Raw genomic sequence first — 21,855 nt, forward strand, 5'->3', positions numbered from 1 at the left:
TGCCATTGGCTTCAACAGTAGCAAGATGAGGCCACAAATATCAGTAGTTGGTAGGTGACATTTAACAGATATACTGTGGACATGTACAGTCTGTGAAGAATCGAATAGGTTGCTCGTCTTATGTACTTTACCTATCTGGTTCTGCAATAAAGCTGTGACACATTTTCACTTATTTTGTACATTAATAATTAACTGCCAGCTGGCCAATGGTGACAGGGAAAAATGGATTGAAAATAAAAAACATAAGAACCTTGCTCCTACAGATGCTTCTTACTTCATGTAGCACTTTCGTAGCTTCAAAAAATTTACCACAGGTTTTTGTTTGTTTTCTATCTGGCTTGTTTAATCTTTAATCTTGGAAGCCAAGTCTGCTCTTGTTGAGCAAAATGTAGGTGGATAATGGGGAATGTTTATAATGCATTTCAATGAGGTTGGGGTGCAAAGCAGACTCTTAGGAGATATGATAATATGGGTGGTTAAATGGATCTTCTGGTGCAAAGTAATCATTTTGTTTCCTGATATTTTACATCCTCATCATCTTAATCTTTCTTCCTCTCAGCACCTTTGTCAACCTCTGCTGAAATTCACATTCAATCCCATTGAATTATCTTCTGATTTTTAAGAAGCGTTCAGGAAACAAAGTAAAACAGAAATATCTCCAGATAAGCAGAAGGATGTAAGAACCCTTTGTTATGAGATTCCTCTTATGTGTGAAATATTTATTAGGCCTTGGCTGTTCACTATTTGAAGGGATATCTGAACTTGTGGGTCTAAGGAGCAATCAGAAGGGGAGAAAAGAGAATGTTTACAGTTAAAATGGTGCTTAATCTCCAGGAGTGACAGGAAAAGATTAAGTAAGCTGCAGATAAACCATCTTATCATGAAAAAGTATACATGCTGAATGCAATGTAAAATAAATATACAGCTGTCCTTTATGCATCAAAGTCTGTTGATATGTTGTCTAGTGACAGCACAGTGTTCAGATGTATGGCTGTGGTGTATCCTACAAGCTAGAGGATAATTTAAACTGTGGCTGAATTGCTGAGTTTGGTCTAAGGTTCTTGGCCATTGACTCAGCCATAAATCTTTGGGTTGTTTTGGACTTGAAGCTTTCCTTTGTTAAAAGTTCCATACACCAGAAGTGCAAGATATGAAGTATGTTGTATGACAAGACATCTGAAATATGGAATTGCCGTTTGGAATGTCACCCAGAGACTTATGCGTGAGTTGGTTATTCTGTTGGAAGGCACGTTAGTTGCTTGATAAGGTGTCCTGGTACTATATAGTATTACTAATCTATCTTATGTTGGTTTTATTGCTAATTGAAATGAGTGGACCATGGTTGGTTGAGGAATACAGTAAGGCCTCGATCATGGAACACTCTCTGATACAAGTCGTTCCAATGCTGATTACTATGAGCTGTAAATTTCAGCTCATAGTAATAGTGAGAATATTGGATTCCCTCCATTTGCACAAAAAGAAGAGAATGAAATAAAGCAATCAAAAAGAAATCTCCACTTGCTGCCAACTGTGGCTTTACTGAGGGAAATTGTGCTCAGATGGGTTGTGCAAGGTAAATAAACTGTCTTCACAGTAAGAAATCCTCATTAAGGGTGCAGTCCAGCTCCCATTGATTTCAATGGAAGTTTAGCCATTGACCTAATGGGAGCTGAATCAGGCCCTAACTCTTGATCATGACACTAGTCACCAGTTGAATCATTTGAAAAACAAAGCCACTTTTGACATATTTAGAGATCATTAGTTTTCATTGGCATATGGCACATGAGAGGAGTTCAGTAGGAAAAAATATTTTGATGTGAACCCTGATGTATAAGAATTTTGTCAGAAAGATGATGGCACAAGAGATTTCTTTCTAACTAAAAGAAAAGGAGTACTTGTGGCACCTTAGAGACTGACAAATTTATTTGAGCATAAGCTTTCATGAGCTACAGCTCACTTCATCGGATGCATAATAATTTCTAACTAAATTATTCAGCAGCTGATTTAACTGCTTAACTAATTGTTTTGTTAAATGCCTACCATATTATGTTCTCCCACATAAAAGAACCTTATTGCACTCCTAAAGAACAGACTGCTAATAAATCTAAACTGACTAGGTATTTCCGAACTTCAGAAAAGTAAAGTTTTTGCAAGGCCATTTCTGCAGGCCTGCCATTGAGATTAAAACTCTTCCATGATATTCTGTCTCGGACCTAGAGGGTGCATTTTCAAACTACTGTGTGACTGTCATTAAAGTCGAAAGGAGTAAGTTGACTAAAACCCAGGTTAAGACTGTGTCAAAAGATTATCTCCTAAATACCAAATAGGATTTTTTTGTGTCAGAAACTCACTTGACTTTATCAGTCAGGGGTTGGTGGAGCGTATATATTTGCATATGGAGGGAGCATACTTGTATTTTCATTTATGATGGCAGAAAGTTTCCCCCACTATAAATAGCCATTGCTGCTGCATGAAGGAGAAAACTAGCTTAAAGTGGCATATTAAAAATACCCTGCTCCATCACAGCTGATAAAAATGACTGCTTCAGGTGGATCCTTGATCAAGGCTATCATTACCAACAAAATCTAACCTGTTCAAACTCTGGTTTGAAGATACTGGGTCACTCAGTTATATCATTGTAAACCTGGAGTAACTCCACTGCAGAAAATAGAGTTATTATATATTTATGCTGCTGTAACCAAGATTGGAATCTAGCCATCGACCTTAAAACCTCAGCTGTTTACTCCTGATCCCTCTCTTTATAAACACAATGGACTCATGCCTGCCACACACACACTTTCTGACAGCTATAAGTTAATGCTCCCCTTCACATAGGCTTTTATTTGAAGATTTATCTGTTGCCAAGTAAAGATTGAGAGTATTTTTACTAATCCGAGGTTAATGGCAGCCTCAGTATGGACTATGAACACAGCAGCCAGTAGTCCATGATGTTGTTGAAGAGATATTTGATACGTCTTTATTAATGTCTGTGATCCAAAGTCATCATTGACATCAATGAAATGACACCAGGGATAAATCTGAATTTAGTCTGCAACTGAAAAAAAAACCATCTCACTTTATTGATGGGTCTTTTGGTATTGGCAGGGAGCATGGACAACAAAGATTATACATAGGGCTTGATTCTTCTCTGAGTTACACCAATGTAAATCAGTCAGGGAAGGCAATGCAGAGTCTCCTGATTTACATCAGTGTAGTGGAGAGTAGTATCAGGCTCACAGAGTAATTCTTCCAAAACTGTTGCAATTCTTCACAGGGGTGAACTGGATTTTTAGTAAGTTGTGATTTGTGATGGGTAAATCTCAAAAGGGTTGGCAGTTCTGAAGCGTATCTGAACATATTAAAGACTCCTTAGTCGTGGAAACTTCTCCCAGGACTGGACTCTCTCAAGAGTGTTTCTGTGCTTTCTGCTCTGAACAAGGGTTGAAATAAGGTGTAGAGAGCTTTCATTATGTAGGCCTAACAGTTCTAGTCCTACTTATTTCCTGTGACAGCAGAAATCCAATAGGAATCTGTGGGAATAGGGCTTGAGTAAAGATTGCAGTATCAAGTCAGAAATTTCCAGTTCTGGTCTTGCCCAAAAGTAAGAGTCATAGTAAGTACAGAAATATGGAATTATTTTTTTAAAATGATCAACTTTTTTGATCTTAACAAACATTTGGATTCATGTTTAGGTTTGATGTTTATTATATACAAATCAGTTTGTCCATGGCTAGTCATAACCATGCAAATCTGTACTCCAATTTGTACTATGCTGAGAAAGAGAGGTTGGGTCTGTTGGTTTGATCACAGGGCTGGGATCCTACAACTCCTAGATTCTAATCCTAGGTTTGACAATGAACCCCTCATTTAAACATTCTGGGCTCAATTGGTCTTGAAGTCAGACCCCATGTGCTGGGGACACTGAGGAAGTGTACCACCTCATTGGGACATCCTGCAGATTATGTGCTTCAGAAAACACAGTGACTCTCAGACTTCTGGGGTGTCTATGCTGTCATCTGAGCGAATACTCCCTAATTTACACAGCTCCATTATCTATCTGTCAGCGGAGTGGCGTGAACAGGGAATATCCTCTGAAAAGCAGTAGCAGTCCCCATGTAAATTACAAAGGGTCAGAATAATTAGCTAACAAACTGTAGTAGGATACAGTACTAAACCAAGTCTGGTTTTGGACATAATTTTAGGCCATACAGACAATGCGTACGGGAACCAAGTCCAAGTAGGTGAGAGGTGTGCGTGTGATAGAGTCAGTTCTGCCAAATAGGAAAACCCTCAGGTAACAGACATCCACGCACATGAGAGATCAGGAAATTCTGCACTTGTAGTTTAGATAACAGAATAGCAGCCACCAACTGAGATTGGGCTGTAGATGAGGGAAAAGGTGATCGTGAGCTCTAAGGAGATTTGAGGGACAAACTTTTCTTTGATATAGAAATCCTCAGTACTTTGGGACAAATGTTTTCTCCTCTTAGCTCTGTGCTTATTTCAGGCTGATTTGTTTCTCCACCTGGTTATAGAAACCAACAGCTTGACAGAAATTCTTGAAAGCTTTGCATGTATGTGATGTTCCCCTGGTGTTATTTGGACCGGTGATCTGCTAGATCACTCCAATCCTCTATTCTGGGAGCCAGCCTTACCCTGCTCTGCTGTGAGAACCCCCACTCCTGGGCTGTTCACCTACAGCCTCTGGCATGTAAGCAGCTCCCAGCTACGTGAGTGAGCACTTTTGGCCAGCTGCTGCTTGGATTGTGCAACTGAATGACACTAGCTAATATCTCCCGTCCCAGACACAACCCTAGGAATCTCCATCTTGCAGTGTCCATTTATGCCCGCTGGACGCTGCAAGCTTATATGAGTTCATCAATTTAACAAAGAAATTGGTATGTACCAGGCTTGTTATCCCACGGGGAGTCTCTGTCATGCTTCAAATCAAGCACACTGCTTCAGGTAGAATAAACAAAAATTTATTAACTACAAAAGATATATTTTAAGAGATTATAAGTTGAAGCACAACAAGTTGGATTTGGTCAAATGAAATAAAAGCAAAACACATTCTAAGCTGATCTTAACACTTTCAGTGCCCTTACAAACTTAGATGCTTCTCACCACAGGCTGGCTGGTTGTCCTTCAGCCAGGCTCTCCCCTTTGATCAGTGCTTCAGTCGCTTGGTGGTGATGTCTGTACATGGAGGTGAGAGAGAGAGAGAAAGAGCATGGCAAACATCTGTCCCTTTTATCATGTTCTTTCTTCCCTCTTGGCTTTGGCTCCCCCCCTTCAGAGTCAGGTGAGCATTACCTCATCATAGTCCCAAACTGACCAAAGGAAGGGGGTCTAGAGTCCAACAGATTCTTTGTTGCTGCCTAGGCCAGTGTCCCTTGTTCCTGTGAGGCTGGGCTGGGTTTGCTCCCATACATGCCCTGATGAGGTGTGAACTCCCCTCTGTCCCTGGAGAGTTTTGCCTCAGCTTGTTTTAAGCTATGAGGGCACATTTTCAGCCTCATAACTATATACATGAAATTACAACCTATAACATTGCTATAATAACAACACTCAGTGCATCATGAGCCTTCTGAAGACACCCAACATGACAAACCTTGCATTGGATACCACACAATCATATTATAAGGATGAACATGAGAGTGCAGGATGTTCCCCTGAGATACAGAGTGTCACAATACAAACACACATTCGTGTTTGAATTGCTAGGCAGTTTCATCAAACCCAGTCCAAACACAGTGAGAAAGGCAGACAAAGGCTGAGGTCTGCCAGCTGTCAGTCCCTAAAAAAGTAAGAGAACCATGGTGGAGCTATCATCTTTGACCACAGTTACCACCATCCTCCTCAGCTGCAGCTGCTCTCTTCTGTTCTACCGGCATAACCAGAGTGTCTTAAAGAAGCAACACAACTCATCTGCAGTGTTGCCTACTCTCATGATTTTTTCAGGAGTCTCATGATAATTATTGTTTTCCTTAAAGCCCAGCTCCTGGAATAAAGTGGATATGAGATGACTGCAGCCTTCATTCTTAAAGAAAAAGTAAGTTTATAGCCCTTGTGGCTGTAGAGAAAGCTTCAAAATGTGATCCCCAGGCTCAAAGAACAGAAGGCAAATAAAAAGAACACCAAATGTATTATTTTTAAATAATCACATGATTTTAAGGCCAATCTCATGGTTTTTGATGAGCCTGACTCATGATTTTTGAACATTTGGGGTTGGTAATACTGCATCTGCCCAGAAGCAGGAAATCTGTCTATAGCCAACAGATCAGGCTGGGAATGCAGAGGTAAAGAAAAACCAAAGTTTGCTCTGCTATCTTTTTTTCCCCCTCAATGAAAACACACTAAAACGTTAATATTAATACCCCCAAAACTTGTAAATAGCCAGGGAGGAGTTCACAACACCACTAGTGTGTAAGTAGTTCCAGTCGCAATCAGTGGGTCTACATATGTGTGTAAGGGCCTTAGGGTTGGACTCCATATCAGTAAACAGCAATGGATGAGCCAGTTAATCCAAAAGCTTCCTTTTTGTGTCTGTAAATGAAAATAAACAGTTGTGCAAACTAGAGCTGATCTCCTTCCCAGAAGCCTGAAGACAGGTGTGTTGTCCATTGTTAGGGTAGGTATCTTGCTGCCCACACAGTATACACAGAGGGCACCAGCACCGATCCCTGTATCCTACATAGCAATATCTCCCTTAGAAGCACTGCGGCAGGAAATGAAATGAAAAACTGGAAATGCTAGTCGGAGAGCAGTGCTCAGACATTATTCCATAAGTACTATGATCATTACATAGCATTGTGCTAAGCTGCTATTTCTAGCTTTCCCACTAGACATTGGTAGGTAGATTTTGCTTTTCAAGTAGCTTATTTCTAGTTATAACTATATTTAAAAAGAACAGTGAGTTGGATAATGTAATGTAAGGTGTTTTAGACATGACAGTTCCGTTACTTCCACTGCTAGAAAAAAGGGGGAAGCACAACAATAATCTGGTTTTGTTCTTACATTACAAAGATGGTACAACATCACACATGCCCTTGCCATGTAACTGTCATACAGGATAGTTTAATGAAAATAATGAATTCTGGACATATGGAAGGTACAGGATGTCATTGTGTTAACAGATCTGGTGTGCAGGTGGCAACCCTCCCAGCAGAAGAGCCAAGGGTCAGGAAACATGTGGAGTTAAAGGGGCGGAAGAGAAAGTAGTGAGCCCAGACTCACTTTTCCTGATGACATGCAGAGCCAAGGGGAAGGCTAGAGGCTACAGAAAGTGACTTTCACTGACTGCATCCTCAGAGAGTGGTAAACCTCCCAGACTTATCTATATATTCCAAAGAAAGAATGTGGTGTTCATCTGGCTGTCTGGGGCTGGTTCAAGGAATCTGTGCTCAAACAGGTCCAAAATGGATTAAGGAAAGGAAACGGAATGCAAAGCCTTTTCATCAACATACTTGCTTTTAATCAGTAGTTGTCAGCTGCCAGTTAGAAACCCTAGACCTATATTTGCTCACTTGTTTCCTTTTATAATTGTATGTTATCATTGAATATCAGTAGGCATTTTATCCCCAAACATATTTTGACATCCATGCTTTGAGTTGCTTGAAATATTTTTGCACCTCTTCAGTCAAAATATTTTCACAGATTTGCCTGAAAAAAAATCTTATTAGCGCTTTAGAAAAGATGACGAGCAGGCAACAAAGCTGCGTATAAAACAAAGAGTAGCAATAATACAGAAGTAAGGCAAAAAGACAGAAAGAAAAGACACACGGTATTATCATATATACAGTGGGGGCATAACAATGGTTATAGTCACCTTTTGTAAAAAAGAGAATGTAGGCCATAGTGATACGATGGGGGACTCTGTCCTGGGAAGCAGTGACCCTGAAAAAGATCTGGAGATCGTGGTGAATAATCAGCTGAACATTAACTCCCAGGGCAGTGCTTTGGCCAAAAGAGCTAATGCAATCCTTGGATGCATAAACAAGGGAACCTTGAGTAAGAGTAGAGAGGTTATTTTACCTTTGTATTTGACATTGGTGTGACCACTGCTGGAATACTGTGTCCAGTTCTGGTGTCTACAATTATAGAAGGATATTTATAAGTTGGAGAGGGTTCAGAGAAGACCCACAAGAGTGAATAAAGGATTAGAAAACATGCCTTGTAATGACAGACTCAAAGATCTCAATCTAGTTAGTTTAACAAAGAGAAGGTTAAGGGGTGACTTGATTACAGTCTATAAGTACCAATATTTAATAATGGGCTCTTCAATCTAGCAGGGAAAGGTATAACATGATCCAATGTCTGGAAGTTGAAGCTAGACAAATTCAGACTGAAAATAAGGCATTTTTAACGGTGAGAGTAATTAACCATTGAAATTTACCAAGGGTCATAGTGAATTTTCCATCATTGACAATTTTTAAATCAAGATCCGATGTTTTTCTAAAATATATTCTCTAGGAATTATTTTGGGGGAGTTCTATGGCCTGTTTTATAAAGGAGTTCAGACTAGATGATCGCAATGGTCCTTTCTGGCCTTGGAATCTATGAATCTATGAAGAGAGCAATTCTTACTTCCTAAGTGAAGTCCATCCACCCATCCGTCCATTTGTCTGTCCTTCTATTCGTTGTTTGTAGAATGCCAGTCACCATAGTATCTAGGCTCTGAATGAGCAGATATTATGAATCCTAGAACTGGAGCACAGAATATTACTTTTTTAAACCATACTTTTTGCAGCTATATTTTCTGGATAAAAAATAAGTTGTGGTCATCAACAGACTTAATACTTAGTAAGTGCAGTGTCTTGTTACTACGCTTTGACTCCTCTCCCCTCAAAATCAGTCTTCCTGCAATACAGTATGGCTTGTTGGCAGGTACAATGACCATGAACTCAGTGTCTTCTTTCCTTGAATGGTTCACGTGTCTTTTTGGCACATAAGAGTCAACAGATTTCAAAGTGGAAGGAGGCCTGTGATGCCAGTGCCTCAGTGCTGGCATAATACTTTCTGCAGTAAAGATGCAAACTTTCGGTTTATGCAGAATATCCAGTGAAAGCTTTTCGTCTATTATTCTGGGAACAAATGGAGGAAATCAGAAAGGATGGCAAACCTGGAGGGTGTACAGCACACATTCCATTTACTCCGTTTGGTGATCAGAGAGAGTGTTGAAGTGTATAAGAATCCTACAATTTGAAAGCAAGATGCTTCTTCACACATCTTGGCTTCCATTGTTTACTTTTATGTGGCTATGGCTGTGGGAGGGTTTCTTTCCTACCCATTTACGCCCACTTGTTTGGTGTTCCCATCCACTTTTGTACCTATGTAGTTTACACACTACATGTTTCCATATTCAGTATTGGTCTTCCCTTCAGATATGGATATGAAATCATTATTTCACCGGTTTCCCGCCCCCCCCCCCCCAAGCTACTTTGCAAATGTGAACTGAAAATAGCATCACTGAAGCACAATTATTGCAGAAAAACAGCACCCCAATGGTTAATCTGGCAATACCCGATCAGGTAGCCTCCTGGATATCAGTTTTCCCAGTCTGTTGGATTTTGCTCCAAGAATGCCCTGGGGACTTCAGAGTCTGGAAAATTTGAAATACATGATAGAATTGAAAGGTGGCAGCAGGTGCATTCCTAGGCTGCTCCCTAAGATATACAGTAGATTTCCAGGAAACCCTTTGGCCCTCTCTCCTGTGACTGGGGAGTTGCTTCCTTGGCCTGCTGGGTTCCTAGTCGGTCTCTGCTGACTCTGGGTAGGAAGGAGTGTCCATTCTTCTGATGGGCCCTTTCCAGCCCAACAGGGAGGGCTCATCTTGTCTAGCCTCCCACTGAGATCATGGGCAGACTGGTGCATTTCTTGCAAACACTACACCAGGCTACTGTGAAGTGGACACTTTTTGACATGTGTATCTGTAATATCAATAGCATAGCTAATAGTGGGCACGTTTCTCAGGAGTTTTGATGTGGTACAAGAAATATTCCTGTGCCTCCAAAAAGTATGCATTTGTGTGTGTGTGTGTGTATGTGAGTGTGTGTGTAGAGGGTGGGGAGAGAAGAAGGAATGGTATTTTAAAAAACTATTTTAACACAATGTTAAGATTGCATAGTTATCATTTTGGAGGACCCTAGGATTCCAGTGAAGACTGTTAGCTCTTCAAATATACAGATTATCCAATTTCTCAGTGATCTGCATGTGTATCCTGAAAGCAGGATCAAGCCACTAGTAAATATACCATCCCCTCCAATCCTCCCTCCCCTTTTTTTTTACAGAGTTTCTAGTCAAAAGATTATCACTGGTGTTCCAAATAGAATGGCTTTATGTTATACAGGAGATCAGACTGATCTAATGGGCCCTTCTGGTCTTAAAAATCTACGAATCTATGACTCTCATGTATTGCTTGCTCTTAGACCTACGTCCCTCTCCAATAAACAAAGTGGAACATATTTTTAACCTTTGAGTGGCCTCACAAGCTACACAAACCCAGTGGGGAATTCAGTAACTGTACTGTCACTTCCTTTCCTGCTGAATCTGCAACCCTGGCAGCACCACTATCTTGTGTCAGTTACTGAGTGTCCAGAGGAGATAATTCAACTCTGGCAATAGCAGGAAGCAGTGAAAGGGTAATATGTTATTAGCAATGATGTTCCTGCTTGGCTATGGGATGGAGAATGGTCACATGTGAAAAAAAGGTGGTCATAAATAGATTGACTAATTGATTTACAAAAGAAAAAATGTGTAGAAAACTCAGTATTTCTTTCTAGTTAGGCTTCTGATTGCAAGAGCTCAGTGAGTCCACTTTAATGGACTGAAAAATGACTCCACACACCACAGTAAATCAAGGACTGTCTCTTCAATCTGATAAACTAATTAGATAATCCATCCTTCCTGAAATCCAGCTCTGTTTTTTTCCAAACCTCATCCATTTACCATTCCGAATGGGGTTTGAACAGAAGCAGAACCTGTCTCTAGTGGGACAATTCTTTCTTTAGGAAGAAAAAGTGGTCACCACCTGGTTAAGTGGGGGGTGAAGGAAGAGGAAAGAAATTAACAGGCAAATAAGCCATTATTTAAGATAAACTTGTACATTTAGTAAGAAAAAGGCTTCTTGTTTTTCAGTAAAGGATATCATTAGCCAGCAGCAGTTGACTTCTTGCTCGGCAGATCAATAGCCATAAATCATGCATTTAGGGAATTTTTAACTCCTTGAAATGTATTGCTTCTCAGTGGATTTGAGGTTTGTAAGTTAAAAGAGGTCCATCATACTTACAGTGTTAGCAGTGTAAATGGATTTTGAGTACACTACACTTGTAAGCAAGCCTTCAGCTCCCAACCAAGATACATACATTTGCAATAACTGCCAAAGATCATGCAAATCTCAGATTGGACTATTCAGTCACATGAGACATTGCAAACCATCTACATCATAGGCTGCAACTCCCACCGTCTCTTGCAGATGAAAGGATGTCAACAATATTCACCATTGGGATGACCTGTGTCAGGGTTCCCTCCTCACTCTGAACTCTAGGGTACAGATGTGGGGACTCACACGAAAGACCCCCTAAGCTTATTTCTACCAGCTTAGGTTCAAAACTTCCCAAAAGCACAAATCCTTCCTTGTCCTTGGAACGGTATCGCTGCCACCACCAAGTGAGTTAGACAAAGATTTAGGAAAAGCACCACTTGGAGTTCCTGTTTCCCCAAAATATCCCCCCAAGCCCCCTTTCCTGGGGAGTCTTGAGAGTAAACAAGGTGAGCACAGACCAGACCCTTGGGTTTTTAGGACACTAAAAACCCCAATCAGATTCTTAAAAAACAGAACTTTTATTATAAAGAAAAAAAGTAAAAGAAACACCTCTGTAAAATCAGGATGGAAGATAATTTTACAGGGTAATAAGATTTAAAACACAGAGGATTCCCCTCTAGGCAAAACTTTAAAGTTACAAAAAAAAAAAAAAAAACCAGGAATGAACCTTCCTCTTAGCATAGGGAAAATTCACAAGCTAAAACAAAAGATACTCATTTTCTTGGTATTACTTACTATTTCTGTAATTTTAGATGTATCATTCAGTAGGAGCTGGATTACTTGCTTGGTCTCTCTCTTTGTCTCTGGAGAGAACACCAAAAGCACAAACAAAAACCTCCCCCGCCCCCGATATTTGAAAGTATCTTCTTTCCCCATTGGTCCTTCTGGTCAGGTGCCAACTATGGAACTGATTAACCCTTTACAGATAAAGGAGGGATTTTATGCTACCCTTAGCTGTATGTTTATGACAACCTGTGACATTCAGTCAGATCTAGTCTAGTATCCAAGAAAATTCAAGAGGTTTCAGTCTTTAAAATAACGATTGGTATTTCTGGACCTTAAAGTTCCCCAACTTCTTCTTGCTCTACACATTTTAGGGTCATGTCATATAAGCCTGGTGGTTCAGAAAGACTGGACAGGAGTTCTGTCAAGATCTCCTAGCACCACTGATTACTTGGCTGTAGAAATCATTGTAAAGGAAATTGTTTGAACATTTCCCAAAGAGTTATGTAAATAGAATATTTTCCCCTACTGGCAAAGGTTGACTGAAAAGAATACAAGTGCTACTCACAGCCAATCAGCAGGCTGAGATACTTGCTGACAGAATAGAGTTGTGTTGTTTGCAAATGACATTTTATATCATTTTGAAGTGTAGTACTAACAGGGCGCTTAACACATTTCAAGTCTCTGGAAGCCGTAGGCCTATGGGATGTAGGCAGTCACATGGCACCCTACTATGCTAGGGGCACCATGCATATGTATAGGACTCAGCAGCCACAGTGCTACCCCAGATTCCTCATCCACCTTGCTGTTTGACTCCAGTTCCAGTGAGCCACAACAGAGACAGTTGCATCCGGTGAAGTGAGCTGTAGCTCACGAAAGCTTATGCTCAAATAAATTTGTTAGTCTCTAAGGTGCCACAAGTCCTCCTTTTCTTTTTGCGGATACAGACTAACAGGGCTGCTCCTCTGAAACAGAGACTGAATTACCTAATTGCCTTCCCTGTGCTTAGTGCCCTGAAAGTTGTGCTTCAGCTCCACCTCCTGACTTCCCGTTCCAAACAGGAAGGAGATGACCGGAGGTCACAGCCTCATGAAGTAGTACTAGATAAACAAGTGAGGGCTTTTTGTTGTTGTTTTTTTTGCCACAGCCTGAAAGGGATTGCAGACACATACTGCAGGATGAGCGAAGGGCGTGTTGCTGTTAAAACTGCAGGGTGGAGGGGGGAAGAATGGGACAGGAGCAACAGTCCCAGGAGGGAAGGACACTGGATGGAGCCCTGCATGCGTTGCTTGGCATAGGGCTTTGAAAAACCGAAGCCTAAATGTACTACCAAGACTCACAGCCTCTAGGCAAGTGTTTAGGACATGAAGGGAATGGGCTTAACAGCTCAAGACCAGAAGCCAAACTTTTCAAACTTGGGTGCCTAAAGTTAGAAGTGCCTAAATCCATACTTGGCAACTAAATGAAATTGGCCGAGGCGTTGAGCATTCACACATCCCAGTCAAGTCAATGGGAAGTTTTGATGCTCAGCACCTCTGAAAATCAGACCAGTTTTACTTAGGTAAAATGTGCGTGCCTAACCTTTGGCACCACAATTTGAAAAGGGGTGGCCTAGGCCCAGATCCTCAAAATCTGGGCTTTAGGTGTCTAAATACCACTGAGGATCTGGGCCCTAGTGCTTAGCCATACTTGTGTTCATGCACAGTCTGGTTTGTGCTACAGTGCTTTAGCCTTACATTCCCTGCTGAGCAAGGTGCTGAGCAAGGTGCTGCTGGATTGAAGTGGCCCATTGGGAAGATATACACAGAGGCCATTTATAAAGCTCCTGGGTTAAAGCAGCAAAGGCTACGAACCTCAGCGCCAGCCCATATCTCCCCCAGGATGTTGTTTGGAATAATTAAGGAAACAAAAGGCTGCCTGTCTGCCCTGCTGCTGCTGGTTGTCCTGGCCAGGCTCCTAAAGCCAGGGTCCTGGCTGCCTGGGAGGTGCTGATGGCAGCTCTGGGGAGAGGAGTCGTGACTGAGTCAGAGGGGAGAGGGAAGGGGGAGAGACTGGGAGCTGACAGCCTCTTGCCCGATCCCTTTCCAAGAGGCTTTGCTGTTTCTTTGTGTCTTGTATTTAATGAGATTTTGGCCACCAAAGTAGCAGATGTATAAACAAAAGCGTGTTGGCCCCCTGTTTAGCTAAGGGGAGACATTCAGCCCCCCTCCCCTTTATACAGATCTTGTACACTGATTAATTTCAGAAAACAGGATTTTCCTAGTTCAGAGGCTGAGGGAGCGAGAAGTAGTTTTATTAGATAAACTACTGCAGGGAAACAAGATGATTCTCCCGGGAATAAAAACAAAACAGAGATGATTTGTTGGGGGTCTCCAGTGCTTCCCATCAAGGTGTGGACAATGAGTTTAAAGCTCAGATCTCATCTGTGCCACTCTCTAAAGAGCCTTCTAGCTCCTCTGCTCAGGGGAAACTGAATCAGGAATCAGGCAATCTGCGTCTATAGGATCCCTCAGTTATGAGCTCTCACATGAAGGGCCAGATCCTCTGCTGTGGCCAAGATCCGTTCAGTGTAGCAGTGGGGAGGGCACTCAGGGAGCCAGTTATAGCCCCGGATTCTCTGGCAGTTTTGCCTGAGACAAAGCCATGGCAGGCTGCTCTGGTCCATGCTAAGAATTGAGTCCCCGAGGGACTGTCCACCAGTTGAGCACAGTTGGGGATGCAGGGAGAGGGCTTTAGGAGTTATCTATGCTGGCTCTATGATTGCTAGGACTCTTCTCATGTTGAAATAATATTCTCCAACTGGGGGAAATCCCACTCCCTTTGCATCACTTGAGTGGCTTCATTAGGAGTTAGAGCAATATGCACAGTATAATTTTATGCAAGTAAATCCAAAATGTGTCCTGGCCATATAAACCAAATCTATGCAAATTTAGATTTGGGATTTTATTCTGCATGTTGTTTTAATTTCATTTTAACTCCCCCCTCCCCTCTCTTCCCCATATGTCAGGCTGCTGTCAAATCTCAGTTCTTCTTTACAACATCTTTAAAATTATTCTTTTCCTCTCCATTCTTCCTGCTAAGACCATATCCAGGCCTTCATCATCCTTGGCCATGACTACTGCAACTTCCTCCTCACTTCTCATAAGAATGGCCATACTGGGTCAGACCAAAGGCCCATCTAGCCTAGTGTCCTGTCTTCTGACAGTGGCCGGTGCCAGATGCTTCAGAGGGAATGAACAGGGCAATTTATTCAGTGATCCATCCCCTGTGATCCAGTCCCAGCTTCTGTCAGTCAGAGGTTTAGGGACACCCAGAGCACGGGGTTGTGTCCCTGACCATGTTGGGTAATAGCCATTGAGGGACCTATCCTCCATGAACATATCTAATTCTTTTTTGAACCCCGTTATACTTTTGGCATTCACAACATCCCCTGGCAACAAGTTTCACAGGTTGACTGTGCGCTGTGTGAAGAAGTATTTCCTTATGTTTGTTTTAAACTTACTGCCTATTAATTTCATTAAGTAACCCCCTAGTTCTTGTGTTATATGAAGGGATAAATAATACTTCCTTAATTTGTTCCCTTCCAGGACATCTGAAAAGCTGTGGCAAAAGTCACCTTCCTTTCCTGATATTCAGCCCACATCACTACCCTGCTTGGATCCCTTCACTGTCTTCTACATTCTTATCATTGGCTTATTGTTATTATTTGCTTCTGGTGATGGCCACCGTGTGCTAGACACTGTACAAACATAAAGGAAGGCACAGCTGCTGCCCTCACTACAAAGATTTTACAATCCAAAAAGAGAGCCAGACAGACAAAGGCTAAGGGAAAGTGGCACGACACACAAGCAAAGTGCCCAAGGTGATGATTGGCCTTGTCTTGTGTTGCTTGGCTTTTTTTGTTTCACAAACATGTACTCTGTCTCCAATTGCCTATCAACCTTGTCCGGCAAGAAGGAGCCTGTGAGAAGGTGAGAAGGAACCATATGCAGAACCATGTGTGGAACAGGCTGTGACTGCCAGACATTACAGGTCTATGTGGGACTTGTGGGGGAGCAGCAGTGGCTGGGCAGGGAGTCAGTGCAGAGGGGCCCAATGAGAGACACTAGCTGAATCTGGCCTGGAAACCCACAAAATCCTATGTGCTTTGAATAGAAATTGGACTGGAGAGAGCACCCCAGGGGCTAGGTCTGAAGAGCCCTGACTCTTGACTGGACTGCCTCCAGGGTCCAAACACTTAACATTATTGCTTACTTAGAATTGTAACTTTTTAAGCCTAGACTTGTACCTAGGATATTTGCAAGCTTTCCGTTTCCTTCCAGCCCAAGTAAAATACCCTTTCCATTAGCTGTGTGTCTGAGTGGTTTTGGGGACCCACGAGGGCTAGTGCATACAAAGCCTTGCTGCTGAGACCCCTACAGTGCTTGCCTCCGAGCCCTGGTACATCTGGCATGCTACTGGCACTCTAGAGATTTGGTGTATTCGGGCAAAAGCAGCAGCAATAATTTAACAGTGATAGCCCACCAAGTAAAGACATGCTAAACTAAAGAAAAAGTGTAAAATAAGAAAAGCTAGCTAGCAGGAAATATTTGAAACAGCAAAATTGATACAATCTGCTCTGTGTGAAAAAATTACATGTCTCCCATTATTTTGAGTTGTCACCACACATACACTCATAAGAACACAAGAACAGCCATATTGGGTCAGATCAAAGGTCCACCTAGTCCAGTATCCTGTCTTCCAACAGTGATCAATGCCAGGTGCTTCAGAAGGAATGAACAGAACAGATAATCATCAAGTGATCCATCCCCTGTCGTCCACTCTCAGCTCCTGGCAAACAGAAGCTAGGGTCACTTCAGAGCATGAATTTATATCCCTGCTCATCCTGGCTAATAGCCATCGAGGGACCTATTTTCTGTGAACTTATCTAGCTCTTTTTTGAACCCTGTTATAGTCTTGACCTTCACAACATCCTCTGGCAAAGAGTTCCACAGGTTGTCTGTGCATTGTGTGAAAAAATACTTCCTTTTGTTTGTTTTAAATCTTCTGCCTATTAATTTCATTTCATGACCCCTAGTTCTTGTGTTATGAGGAGTAAATAACACTTATTTACTATCTCCACACCCATCATGATTTTATAGACCTCGATCATATCCCCCCTTAGTCGTCTCTTTTCCAAACTGAAAAGTCTCAGTCTTATTAATCTCTCCTCATACAGAAGCTGTTCCATACCCCTAATAATTTTTGTTGCCCTTTCCTGTACCTTTTCACCAAACCAATGACTGGTTTCAGAGTAACAGCTGTGTTAGTCTGTATTCGCAAAAAGAAAAGGAGTACTTGTGGCACCTTAGAGACTAACCAATTTATTTGAGCATAAGCTTTGGTGAGCTACAGCTCACTTCATCGGATGCATATATTTGAGCATAAGCTTTATGCATCCGATGAAGTGAGCTGTAGCTCACGAAAGCTTATGCTCAAATAAATTGGTTAGTCTCTAAGGTGCCACAAGTACTCCTTTTCTTGAAACCGATGACTGTGGTCCATTGAGTAAAAAACAATACAAGAAAAATGACAGCCTCACTAAGGGCTCAATCCTGCAAACATTTATGCACATAAATAGCCCTATCGAATGAAATTACCCACGTGAGTAAAGTTACTCATCTACATAAGTATTTGCACAATTGGAGCCTTGTATTCTAAACTCCATAGTAGGGAGTTTTTCTTATTTACCTTTTAGTGCTATGAACATCCCTGGAGCACTGTAGCAATAATAATAAACAATATGATGATTTGTCAGTTCCTATTGAATAATTCTGTTTAACAAGGTTATATTAACATCAGTGATTGTTGCTTAGTTGCCTGAGTAAGGACTGTAGGATTGGGCCTCTGGTAAATACATTTGTGGTAGACCCGAGGCTAGATTCCTCTAGCCTTTTACCTTGAGAAACCAAAAGCCAAACCATTACTCACAGTGAGATGTCAATGGGACTATTTAAGGAGTAAGATACTACTCCATGTAAGGATGGCAGGATCTGGCCCATGGTCTAGAGCAACTTTTTGAGTCTCCTCCTGGTCCCCATTTGTGCACTTTACAAAAGCAACACATAATCTGCGGTCTTTGCTTAAGAGATGCCAATACTGAAATAATAGGGCAGAGTTGAGATGCTTGGGCATGGCAGCGTAGGGCAGCTTACAAGAATGCTTTCTCAGACACACTTAGGCCGAAACAGTGGTATTTGGTCCCCACCATTCTCAGGCACCAAAATCACTCAAAAACCAACCAACCAAACAAACCTAAACCCACAACCTTGACATAATACCAATATTATGGTTCAAAAGTCATATTCTGCATGGACTGACAGTCACAAACAATTATAACTGCACATCATCTCATTAAATTAAATAATTCAGTGTAGTGGTATTTTTTGTACAAACAATATTTTAGGAAGCTTGTTCTAATGTATTTGCATGCATATAGGAGCAGTAAAGTGAGTTACAAGTGATTACAATAAAATACAATAATTGGATCTTGTAATATTTTCTTGTTAGTGATTCTCATTTTCTCCCTTTATTTTGATTTGCTTTGTTAACTGGCTAAGCTGTTTTTAGGACAAATGCTTTTTATGGGTTATCATCTCCAATCAGAATCTAAGCCAATCTTATTTTAGATGTCACTTCAGTAACAGAAACAAGAAAGAAAATGCAACATTTACTTACAGCATTGGTTAGTTCTAATTAAAATTAATTTTCACTTTCAGAATCGTCATTTGGATGAAGCTCAGTTAGCAATGTGCCATGGCTGATCTATTTACAATTTCCTTGAGAACTTAAATGGAATTGAAAGCTCATGAGACATGTGCTCTTAAGTCACTTAAGCATTTAAGCATCACCACTGTATCATTGGTCTATTATTTATGCAGAAAATATTATTTCGGATAAATATGAACTGCTGCACGTGACTTGTGTCAGAATTCAAATATTTAAAGGCTAGACTGCACCTGAAGGGACAGCCCTGAGCAAGGGGTGGTATGTGAGTTGCAGCATCCTAGCGGTAGACATGGGAGTCATTGTGCTTTTAGAGACAACTCTGAGGCACGATTTTTTGCTTCCCTTTGCTCCAGGGAGAGATTGGTAGGAATTGTCACTGATCTGTAGCAAATTATGTCCCCCCCTCCTTATGTGGGTTCAGCTGTGCAGCTCAGAAGAAGACATGGCTGTTCCCTTCCCCATCCATCTTCTCTGACTAAGGATGTGCCTTTTTACTCCTTTATGCCTGGCCTCAATGTCCATGTCTTAGCCCAGGTAGGAGTTAAGGGTTGGGTGGTTTTTTTACTCCTCCTTTGTCTTCTGTGTAGGTGTGTAGTACAAGTCACAATCTAGCCCAAAGTCACCACAGCTGAGTCTTCATTAGACAGATATCTATGGTTCCCTCGAGGTATTTATTCATCACTAATATGTAAATATACATCTCATTTGACAACCAACCACAGCAGTGGCCCGATATTTAGCAGTCACACCCAGAGCTCTCAGTCACTTTTGGAAATGCCTCTAACCCCACCTATGGGATAATGAAGATGTCTTTAAAAAGGCTGCAGATTTCCTGGCCTAACATAATAAAGTGCTGTCAGGAGAATAACAACAGTCCATTTTGTTTGAGTGTTGCTCACTTCACTCTTTTTGATTCATATGTTTCTTCTTTTACTTGTAATGTGTTTCATTGGACCTGTGTGCAGAAATCAATATAGAAATTTAGGTGCTCTCACTCTGTCTTTCAGTGAGCTGCAGGGGAACAATCTCAATGGAAATTGTATTGATCTCCAAATACAGTAAAACAGCTAGAATTGCGCAGCGCTCAAAGTAAAATTAGTGGCTCATTCACTAATTCATTTGCTCTGAGTATTACATGCAGATTTTTTGGTAAATAGACTAATGCAAAAGGTATATGGCTAAAAATTTTTCATGAACATGCATTTGTTTCCCCAAAAGAGGACCTTTCATAAAAGAATTGCCAACACTTACTATATTTAACGGAAGTGTATCAATAATCTCTAAAAAATGCTTTTGCTAACACTCCCATTTTATATTTTATTTATGCAGAAAAACATATTTTGACAGCTTGGAGATGCTTTTCATCACCTGAATATCACTATATCCATAGTCAAGAGTGGACCAAAACCTCCAAGGCTTATTAAAGACAACCATCCCATTCCTGTCAATGGTATGGCTGTCTGAGTAAAAAGAACTTGATTTGGTCAATATTGAGAATGGGAAATAGTTTCATCTGGCTGGAAATATCACAGTCCTGGTACAGTTAATTAAAACATCAGGGATGTACTAGACTCACCAAGGAAATACTGAAATTATACCAGATCCAAGAACATATATACTGCCATATACAGTCAGTAGTGAAATAGCCGGACACCTGAACCATAAGAATACACATACATCTAACTATACATATATTGGGGCCACCCGCTAAATGTGCTGGATCTCCTTTGTGAAGTTTTTGATTTAAAGAGTCTGCAGGATCAGCCAAGTGCTTTAAGAGGCCAGTGCATCATTCCCAGTTTGAAGGCAGAGGAGGTGAGACTGGGAGGTGAGGTCACCCATATAAAAGGCCATCTGAGTGTTACAAGCGGGGAGAGAAGGGCAGGACTGGGGTGCTGCCTTGGGCTTGTCACAAGCGGAAAGGACTGCATGGGACTGAGCGGACACGTGGGCCACAGGTCCCCTGCGGAGGCGGAGCCGGGGAACGGGAGGGGTGGCACCGCAGGAGTGTGACTCCTCCCCCGGCACAAAGTAGAGGCGCTGCGGGCGGGCGGCTGCGATGCTTGGCAAAGCCGCCAGGTCGCACGGAGCGCTCGTTCCCGCACCCAGGGCGCAGCAGAGGCTCGTCCCAGCCGCAGCCCCGCCTGCGGGGCCAGGATTACCGCCCGCCCGCCGCTTGGCGGAGAAGGCAGCAGCCGGAGCCCGTGTGCGGGCGTGGGGACCCCCCCTCCCGGAGCTGCGATGGAGCGCAGGGTGGTGCTGGCGCTGCTGCTGTGGCTGGGGACCCGGCCGGCTCCAGGTAAGGGGCGCTGGGCTGCAGCAGCCGGGGCGCACGGGGAGCTCCCGTGGCGGCTCGGGGCACCTTCCCCTGGGGCCAGTGGAGCGCAGATGCTGGGACACGAGCAGCCGCGCCTGGAACTACCTGAGCCCCGGGGCAGCTGCTCTGATGGGGGCAGGGCGAGGGCCATCCCCGGAGCCCCCCGGGATGCGATGGGAGGTTTGTCCCTGCCCCCAAAGCGAGCAGGCTGGGACGAGCCATACTCCTTACTGTCCGGACATAGGGGCAGGGGCAGGGGAGAATAAACCCACGGCGAAATCCTGCCCCTATTGAAGTCAATGGGAGTTTTGCCCTTGACTTCAGTAAGGCAAAGATTTCTCCGTGTGTCCATGGACTGTGTTTGCCGGTGACCTGGGGACGATCCTCAGCTGGGGTGAATTGTGATAGGCAAGTCAAGGAAGCTATCACCATTTACAGCTCCAGGTGAGGATCTGCCCCAGAGCTATTTTTGTTGTTAAAGGTGTTAGCCTTGGCCATGCCCTCCTCCTTCCCCTGAGGTCTCCAGAGGAAGGCTGTTCCTTATCACAGTTCAGGTGCTGCAAAGGCCAGGACATCCTGACTGGTCCCTCCTCGCACGAGAGAGTAGGCAGGTGCACAGGCTGTTGCTTTACAAGGAGAGTTTGGAGAGACCACGGAGTCTGATTAGCATGTCCCGCTTGGGAGCCATAATATGACCCCTGAATCTTTTCTAGAAGATACACGA

The 21,855-nt window shown here is 42.5% G+C and overlaps 1 protein-coding gene across 2 annotated transcripts in view; it reads left to right on the plus strand.

Annotated features, from left to right (window-relative positions):
- The first annotated feature begins 20,846 nt into the window (after nt 1-20,846).
- Nucleotides 20,847-21,855, plus strand: part of KDR (kinase insert domain receptor) — a 42,167-nt gene continuing 41,158 nt past the window's right edge. The window contains exon 1 of one of the 2 annotated variants that reach the window (XM_037897765.2): nt 20,847-21,113. In XM_037897765.2, the coding sequence (XP_037753693.1) occupies nt 21,056-21,113 (58 nt within the window). In that variant the 5' untranslated portion in view covers nt 20,847-21,055. The remainder of the gene's footprint in view (nt 21,114-21,855) is intronic. The other variant, XM_037897766.2, reaches the window with a different exon arrangement.

Source organism: Chelonia mydas, chromosome 4, assembly GCF_015237465.2.
Source record: "Chelonia mydas isolate rCheMyd1 chromosome 4, rCheMyd1.pri.v2, whole genome shotgun sequence".
Taxonomy (NCBI): Eukaryota; Metazoa; Chordata; order Testudines; family Cheloniidae; genus Chelonia; species Chelonia mydas.